At 39.3% G+C, this 10,000-nt stretch overlaps 1 protein-coding gene across 1 annotated transcript in view; it reads right to left on the bottom strand.

Annotated features, from left to right (window-relative positions):
* LOC137650476 (titin-like) overlaps positions 1-10,000 on the bottom strand; it is a 963,282-nt gene that overhangs the window by 140,446 nt on the left and 812,836 nt on the right. Inside the window, 2 exon segments of the mRNA XM_068383702.1 lie at positions 233-399; positions 4,021-4,138. Of these exon segments, the coding sequence (XP_068239803.1) occupies positions 233-399; positions 4,021-4,138 (285 nt within the window).

Here is a 10,000-nt window from a genome sequence, read left to right on the forward strand (position 1 = left end):
AAAAACTCTCTCTCTCTCTCTCTCTCTCTCTCTCTCTCTCTCTCTCTCTCTCTCTCTCTCTCTCTCTCTCTCTCTCTCTCTTTCCGTAATATCCTGTCTTCAAACTCCCAATTGGAAAAAGGGAGACGATTCTCGTTTAACCCCGCCTCCCTCACCCCTACCAAAAAAAAAAAAAAAAAAAAAAGAAAGAAAAAAAAAAGTAGTGTTTCTCATTCCCCACATAACGACGTACCATCTAGGCTCCGGTCGTGGACTGCCAGTAGCTCGGATTTCAAGAATGAGATCGTAGCCTTTTTTCTTATCGGTTTCTGGGTCGAGGCCACGGACGATCTGTGGAGCGGCGTCGGTCTCAATGTTGAAGACGTCGGAGACTTGGCCCATGCTGTTGGCCACGACGACCTTGAAAGAGGGAAAAATGGAATTTGTTATTATTATTATTATCATTATTATTTGCTAAGCTACAATCCTAGTTGGGAAAGCAGGATGCTGTAACCCCAGGGGCTCCAACAGGGAAAATAGCCCAGTGAGGAAAGGAAACAAGGAAAAAATAAAATATTTCAAGAACAGTAACAACACTAAAATATAAATATAAACTAAAATAAATTAAGAAAACATCAGGAAGATGAATTAGATAGAATAGCGTGCACGAGTGTACCCTCAAGCAAGAGAACTCTACCCAAGAGACAGTGAAAGACGATGGTATGAGGTTATGGCACTACCCAAGATTAAATGATTTGATTTTGGAGAGTTCTTCTCCTAGAAGAGCTGCTTACAACAGCTAAAGATTCTCTTCTACCCTTAAGACCAACAGTCGAGATAGTTGCTTATAAATGAATTTCTTTTTTTAATAAGAATATTTCTTACCAATCCTAATGCACAGTAAAACATCGCTTCTTCGTCGATGTTTAAAAGCCGCTCATGAATGGCAGGCAGGGGCAAGGGACAGTGACATTGCCCTATTGAGCAGGACAATGCCCTACAGACTGGCCATATAAACATATGATCAGTGCAATAGTCACCTCTCCACCTAAGCTAGGACCAAGGAGGGCCAGGCAATGGATGTTGATGACTCAGCATATAGACCTAAAGGCTTCCCCAAACTCCTCCATCCTTAGCTCACAATGATGGTGAGGTTGCAGCGACCAAAGAAACAAACGAGTTTGAGCGGGACTAGAGACTCAATCTGGATTGTTCAGAAGAAGAATCTAATGATATACATGTGTAAATTGACAAATTCCTTCTAGTGTATTTTTTGTCAGCAATTACATTTCAACTGTATTATAAATGTACGTATCATATTACAGTTTATCATTTACAGTGAATGATTCAAAAATAATGTAAAAGAAGCAGGTAGAAAAACGGCTTAGAAAAAAATCAAACTAAAAGAGCCCGTGGACTTGGTGACTAGTTAAAACTTGAAAGACTTTTTTAAATGAGAAAACTCTCCCATCATAAAATAATGTAAAATCTTTCAATGATAAAAGGAAAAATACATTAAAAATAGCCTGAATGTCTTACGGATTAAAAGCTTTAAATCAGAAAGAGCTTTTACCAGACAAAATTTGTATAAAGGTTAAAGATGTCTGATTTCAATTCCAGTTTCATCAGAATAGATGCTGACCAGAATCTAAGCCGGGTAAGCCCAACCCACCACTGTGGTGCCAAACCACAGCAATAACCTCCCTAGTAAACAGCTTAAACTCACGGTCCTCTAAGTGTTATTCCATGATTATTTTTTCCATAGTTCTTTGAGTTGTGACTAGCTTATCCGAGTTTCAGATGCATAAGTTAATACTGATAGGACCATCTAATGGAATAGTTTTCTTTTTAGAGAAAGTGCCATTTTACATTTCCCGAGCGGGGATCGATTTGCTGCCATGCGAATGCTAAGCAAACACGTCACCACTGTACTAGCCAAGAAATGATTTATTAAGAATGCAAGATCTAGAATGTAGTAGCTTCCCCAGTAAACAGCTTAAACTCACGGTCCTAGTCGGGGATCGATCTGCTGCCCTGCGAATGCTAGGCAAACACGTCACCACTGTACTAGCCAAGAAATGATTTATTAAGAATGCAAGATCTGGAATGTAGTGGCCTCCCCAGTAAACAGCTTAAACTCACGGTCCTAGTCGGGGATCGATATGCTGTCCTGCGAATGCTAGGCAAACACGTCACAACTGTACCTGTCAGGAAATGATTTGTTAAGAATGCAAGATCTAGAATGTAGTAGCTTCCCCAGTAAACAGCTTAAACTCATGGTCCCGGTCAGGGATCAATCTGCTGCCATGCGAATGCTAGGCAAACACGTCACCACTGTACAAGCCAAGAAATGATTTATTAAGAATGCAAGATCTGGAATGTAGTGGCCTCCCCAGTAAACAGCTTAAACTCACGGTCCTAGTCGGGGATCGATATGCTGTCCTGCGAATGCTAGGCAAACACGTCACTACTCTACTATCCAAGAAAGGATTTATTAAAAATGCAAGATCTGGAATGTAGTGGCCTCCCCAGTAAACAGCTTAAACTCACGGTCCTGGGCTGGGATCGATCTGCTGTCCTGCTAATGCTAGGCAAACACGTCACTACTCTACTAGCCAAGAAATGATTTATTAAGAATGCAAGATCTGGAATGTAGTGGCCTCCCCAGTAAACAGCTTAAACTCACGGTCCTAGTAGGGGATCGATATGCTGTCCTGCGAATGCTAGGCAAATACGTCACTACTCTACTAGCCAAGAAATGATTTATTAAGAATGCAAGATCTGGAATGTAGTGGCCTCCCCAGTAAACAGGTTAAACTCAGGGTCCCGGTCGGGGATCGATCTGCTGCCATGCGAATGCTAGGCAAATACGTCACTACTCTACTAGCCAAGAAATGATTTATTAAGAATGCAAGATCTGGAATGTAGTGGCCTCCCCAGTAAACAGCTTAAACTCACGGTCCTAGTCGGGGATCGATATGCTGTCCTGCGAATGCTAGGCAAACACGTCACTACTCTACTATCCAAGAAAGGATTTATTAAAAATGCAAGATCTGGAATGTAGTGGCCTCCCCAGTAAACAGCTTAAACTCACGGTCCTGGGCTGGGGTCGATCTGCTGTCCTGCTAATGCTAGGCAAACACGTCACTACTCTACTAGCCAAGAAATGATTTATTAAGAATGCAAGATCTGGAATGTAGTGGCCTCCCCAGTAAACAGCTTAAACTCACGGTCCTAGTAGGGGATCGATATGCTGTCCTGCGAATGCTAGGCAAATACGTCACTACTCTACTAGCCAAGAAATGATTTATTAAGAATGCAAGATCTGGAATGTAGTGGCCTCCCCAGTAAACAGGTTAAACTCAGGGTCCCGGTCGGGGATCGATCTGCTGCCATGCGAATGCTAGGCAAATACGTCACTACTCTACTAGCCAAGAAATGATTTATTAAGAATGCAAGATCTGGAATGTAGTGGCCTCCCCAGTAAACAGCTTAAACTCACGGTCCTAGTCGGGGATCGATATGCTGTCCTGCGAATGCTAGGCAAACACGTCACTACTCTACTATCCAAGAAAGGATTTATTAAAAATGCAAGATCTGGAATGTAGTGGCCTCCCCAGTAAACAGCTTAAACTCACGGTCCTAGTCGGGGATCGATATGCTGTCCTGCGAATGCTAGGCAAACACGTCACTACTCTACTATCCAAGAAATGATTTATTAAGAATGCAAGATCTGGAATGTAGTGGCCTCCCCAGTAAACAGCTTAAACTCACGGTCCTAGTAGGGGATCAACCTACTGCCCTGCGAAAACTTGGCAAACACGTCACCACTGTACTAGCCAAGAAATGATTTATTAAGAATGCAAGATCTGGAATGTAGTGGCCTCCCCAGTAAACAGGTTAAACTCAGGGTCCCGGTCGGGGATCGATCTGCTGCCATGCGAATGCTAGGCAAATACGTCACTACTCTACTAGCCAAGAAATGATTTATTAAAAATGCAAGACTTCGAAGAAAAATGTTCATAAGGTTGAAATTCTCACCGTGTAGCAAGCACAATCATCCATCTCCATCGATTTCATATGCATGGTCCAAATTGTGTCGCTCTCCTTCTCGAACTTGATCCTGTTGCTCTCGGAAAATGCCTTTCCATCCTTCAACCTGGGAAAGAAAGAGAGAAAGAAAGAAGATGAGATTAGTCATAGATCTTCCTCTCAAAGATATTGATCTCAAAAAAATAAATAAACTTTTTCATACTCTTTTCAGTTTATGTCTCATTTACGAAAAAGGGTTTTATGTACTGTCAGTCTTCATTCTTCCTCTCAAACATCGGATCTCAAAAAGTAAATACACATTTTCATACTCTTTTCATTCTATGTCTTATTTATGAAAGAGGGTTATATGTCCTGTCAGTCGTCACTCTCAAATATCGGGATCTCAAAAAGTAAATACAAATTTTCAAACTCTTTTCGTTCTGTCATATTTACGAAAAAGGGTTTTATGTACTGTCAGTCATCGTTCTTTCTCCCAAATATCTGGATTTCAAAAAGTAATACACTTTTTCATACTCTTTTTGTTCTATGTCTTATTTATGAAAAAGGGTTATATGTACTGTCAGTCATCATTCTTTCTCCTAAATATCGGGATCTCAAAAGGCAAATACACTTTTTCATACTCTTTTTGTTCTATGTCTTATTTATGATAAAGGGTTATATGTACTGTCAGTCGTCACTCTTCCTCTCAGAGATATTGATCGGTTTATGAAGAAATAAATACACTTTTTCAAACTCTTATCATTATTATTTACGAAAAACTGTTATATAATTTCATGTACTGATGCTTATTTTCATCTTTTTTTTTTATCAACCTCGTACACTTTTTCTTATTCTATTTGATGTTGCACTGTTTGTTTCCCGTGTAGTCGTTTATTTGTTTGTTTGTGAGCACTTGTGGTTCAATTTAGGGTTAATTCGGTCGACCTTTTACTCGACCTTGACCTCGACCTTTGACTTACCAAATTGAATCACTTTCACGTCTCAACACAACAATTGATCTCTGAAAGTTTTACTACTCTATGAATAAAATTTTGGCCAGGAAGTTGTTCATAAACAACAAACGGACAAACAGACAAACAGGGGTGAAAACATAACCTCCTCCCAACTTCGTTGGCGGAGGTAATTATGACAAGTTGGCCTTCTATTCTACACTCTTCCAAAATCTTTTATTACCAAAACTCAACGTTATTTTGATTTTAGTGAAAACTCTCTTTTCTCATTTTCGTTTTGTATTTTCATTGTCTTTATTTGCATTTACTCCATTTCCTATTTTTCTTTATTCAACTTAATCACTAAATAAAAAATAATTCAGAATCACAGATATTCCTTGAGTGTTAATTAAATTACGTAAAATAGTTCAGTCAATAGATCTATTGATATTTTCCATTGATTTTTACACAATGTTATAACAATACTTCAAAGTTGATCACTAGAAGTATATTTGTTTTAGGTGTTTGGTTTGCAAACACATCTTATCTTTAACCTTATCTTTATCTATAAGTATGTGAAATATGCTGAATAAGCTTCGTGCACGAGCTGACATACAACATTCTTGATGATGACTACCTCATATTAAAACTATTTCAATAATGTTTTAATTACATCAAACAAAACATTCATAACCTTTTAGATTTCCCCTTTTTCATCTACTGTCCCTGACTTTAATAATCCTGCTGGGTTCCCCTCACCATATCCGCGAGAAATCGAAAGAGAAAATTACCCTTTTCCCCTCTGAATCAAAAGATAATTCTCTCGTGTGTAGGAAGAGCGCTCCCTTCCTTCCTTTGTGTGTAGGAAGAACGCTCCTTTTCTTCCCTTGTGTGTAGGAAGAACGCTCCTTTCCTTCCTTTGTGTATAGGAAGAACGATCCCTTCCTTCCTTTGTGTGTAGGAAGAACGCTCCTTTTCTTCCCTTGTGTGTAGGAAGAACGCTCCCTTCCTTCCTTTATGTGTAGGAAGAACGCTCCTTTTCTTCCCTTGTGTGTAGGAAGAACACTTCTCTTCTTCCCTTGTGTATAGGAAGAAAGCTCCTTTCCTTCCTTTGTGTGTATGAAGAACACTTCTTTTCTTCCCTTGTGTATAGGAAGAGCGCTCCTTTCCTTCCTTTGTGTGTAGGAAGAAAACTTCTTTTCTTCCCTTGTGTATAGGAGGAACGCTCCTTTCCTTCCTTTGTGTGTAGGAAGAACGCTCCTTTTCTTCCCTTGTGTGTAGGAAGAACACTTCTTTTCTTCCCTTGTGTATATGAAGAACACTCCCTTCCTTCCTTTGTGTGTAGGAAGAACGCTCCTTTTCTTCCCTTGTGTGTAGAAAGAACGCTCCCTTCCTTCCTTTGTGTGTAGGAAGAACGCTTCTTTTCTTCCCTTGTGTATAGGAGGAACGCTCCTTTCCTTCCTTTGTGTGTAGGAAGAACGCTCCTTTTCTTCCCTTGTGTGTAGGAAGAACACTTCTTTTCTTCCCTTGTGTATATGAAGAACACTCCCTTCCTTCCTTTGTGTGTAGGAAGAACGCTCCTTTTCTTCCCTTGTGTGTAGAAAAAGAACGCTCCCTTCCTTCCCTTGTGTGTAGGAAGAACGCTCCTTTCCTTCCTTTGTGTGTAGGAAGAACGCTCCTTTCCTTACCTTGTGTGTAGGAAGAACGCTCCTTTCCTTCCTCTGTGTGTAGGAAGAACGCTCCTTTCCTTCCCTTGTGTGTAGGAAGAACGCTCTCTTCCTTCCTCTGTGTGTAGGAAGAACGCTCCTTTCCTTCCCTTGTGTGTAGGAAGAACGCTCCCTTCCTTCCTCTGTGTGTAGGAAGAACGCTCCTTTCTTTCCCTTGTGTGTAGGAAGAACGCTCCCTTCCTTCCTCTGTGAGTAGGAAGAACGCTCCCTTCCTTCCTCTGTGTGTAGGAAGAACGCTCCCTTCCTTCCTCTGTGTGTAGGAAGAACACTCCTTTCTTTCCTCTGTGTGTAGGAAGAACGCTCCCTTCCTTCCTTTGTGAGTAGGAAGAACGCTCTCTTCCTTCCTCTGTGTGTAGGAAGAACGCTCTCTTCCTTCCTCTGTGTGTAGGAAGAACGCTCCTTTCCTTCCTTTGTGTGTAGGAGGAACGCTCCCTTCCTTCCTATTTTTGTAGGAGGAACGCTCCCTTCCTTCCTTTGTGTGTAGGAAGAACGCTCCTTTCCTTCCTTTGTGTGTAGGAGGAACGCTCCCTTCCTTCCTTTGTGTGTAGGAGGAACGCTCTCTTCCTTCCTTTGTGTAGGAAGACCGCTCCTTTTCTTCCCTTGTGTGTAGAAAGAACGCACCTTTTCTCCCAGTTCTTTTACACCCAAAGGAATTGCGCGAACTTAATGGTGTCAATGTATCCTGGGATACTGGATTTCCATTAATTTGTTAAGGCTCCTCTAGTGTATTCGATGTAAGATTTTAGAATGGCTTGATTCCGCTTTTTATATTATATTTCTTTTCTGATATCGACCAAGGTATCGAGTTAGCTTCAATTTATCTACATATCTATTCATATATTTAATCATATATGATTATTGTAGATTTTCTGCTTAAATTAACCTCTCATATTTATTCATATGATTTGATTTATCAAGTTTAGAAAAAACACCAAACTTAAAGGGCTGCGGATTCGGATATTTGAAATAACAGGTTGGCCAGATACAATAAAATTCATCAGAATATAAGGTTCAAAAGCACACTAGTAATGGAAGGCAGGAAATTAATCTTTCCTTAATTTAGGTACAAAATCTTTCAGATATTTAAATGTATTGCACAAACTAAAACAATTTCGAAGAACGAGGTCGTAAAAGAGGCCGTTCTTGGAATAGGGCGTTAGAAATTAAGTCATTATCAAAACACGCTTCTGAAATGATACCAGTATCGGAGTTTAAAACAGAAAATAAAACAGTTATCAAAATATCAGGTCAGAATCTATTCTAGATTTGAATAATTTCTGAAATACAAGTTTCAAGATGATAAAAGAAAAAACAGTCTTTGGAAAATACGATCGACCATAAAAACAAGAGATGTTCGCCTGATCTTTTCAAAGGTAAGCATTACGTTTCTGCAGAAAAGAAAATGGATCAACACGTATGAGAAGACATTAATGTTTCAGTGTTGGTTAAGCTAAAAATAAATCATATATTCTTGTATAACATCAGATCAAAACAGGGAAAAATGTGGCTTCGTTCCACAATGTTGTTGTTTTACCGAAGATACGTTGTTTACTAATAATGTCCAGAAGAAATATGATGAAGTTGATCTCGCCAAATGTAATCTATGATATGACACTATTAATAAAAAGAGTTGTGTGTAATATCACCTTACAAAAGAAAGGGTAAAATACACTTCACGGTTTCGAAAGATATAAAATGGTCCGATAAGCAGACCCAATAACTTGGTTAGAACGTACAATGGAATAAAAACAAACACGCAGGACAAGGTGTAGGTGTAAAGTCTTTGCCAAGGTAAAATGGTGAAGAATTTATCTGGGTGATTTACACCGAGTCGGGGGGTTTCCAAGGTCTAACCCAATGTTTTTGGCTAACTATTGTTACCATGTGGCTGTGCTGCTTAACAATGAGATAATGTAATTTCATGTATTATATTAGATTTGCAATAAATTAAACTCTAAAATTAATTAAAATAATTTTTGGCTAACTATTGTTACCATGTGGCTGTGCTGCTTAACAATGAGATAATGTAATTTTATGTATTATATTACATTTGCAATAAAGTAAACTCTAAAAATAATTAAAACACATTAACATAAATATTTGCTTGTTTGTGAAAATGTCTATAGGAAACATGGACATTCATGCTTCATTGATAATTGGTACAACTATTTTTACGGACTGTCTCCACATTTGCAAATACTTCTGTAAAATCATATTGACATCACTCAGCTACAACAATCAAAGTTAACACAATCTTGCATACGACAGACTATAATTGCTTCACCCCATAGAAAAATTGAACTCAAATTAATAACAATAATGATTCCTATCTAGATTGATCATTCCTGTCTCACTTGAGTCAAATTGGCATTATAATAATCAAATCTAACTTCTAACTTAATACCCAATCTTATCTAACTTTATATACCCTACCCAGATACGTGATACTCCATTACGAGTAATTAAACTTAGTCGGGTTAAACTTTACTGTAAACAGCATTAAAGGTTTGAAGGGACAGTGACAATGCCCTAGAGACTAAACATATACCTATGATCAGCATCCAAACTCCATCTCCACCCAAGCTAGGACTAGGGAGGGCTAGGCAATGACTCACCAGGTAAACCTATAGGCTCCCACAGGCTTCCCATCCCTAGCTTACAAGGATGGTGGGGTTGTAGGCACTCCACCCAAGCTAGGACTAGGAAGGACCATGCAATGGCTCAGCAGGCAAACCTATAGGCTCCCACAGACTTCCCATTCCTAGCTTACAAGGATGGTGAGGTTGTAGACACTACAAGAAACTATCGATTTTGAGCATGTCTCGAACCCCAGTCCGGCAGATCGTCAGGCAGGGACGTTTCCAATAGGCTACCCTGCTGATCCTAACCGAACTTATCAAATCTAACATACTAAAGTTTAGTCAGCTGCAAATAGTATCAAGCTACTAAAACATAAAGGGGCTACGGCATTGTCACTGCCTCTGCCATTCATGAGTGGCCTTTAAACCCTTAAACAAAGGAGATATGTGCCTCTTATGTTACTGCAATTGGAAATATCCCTTTAAGAAAGAATCAACCAAGAACGTCTTCCTTATCCATAGAATTTTGAGGTCAACTCTCCATTTTATGATACACCTTCATGAAATATTATTTGGTATGCTTTTTTTCACTTTCATCAGGCTTTGGACCTTCCAACATTCCTAGAAGGCCTTGAAACGTAATCCAAATGATGCTGCCAAATCTTTATCGAGTGGTAGGATCATGAAAATTAGCAAATGCTTCAGACTGTACAAAAAAGCAAAATAAATGAAC

Source organism: Palaemon carinicauda, chromosome 12 (genome assembly GCF_036898095.1).
Source record: "Palaemon carinicauda isolate YSFRI2023 chromosome 12, ASM3689809v2, whole genome shotgun sequence".
Taxonomy (NCBI): domain Eukaryota; kingdom Metazoa; phylum Arthropoda; class Malacostraca; order Decapoda; family Palaemonidae; genus Palaemon; species Palaemon carinicauda.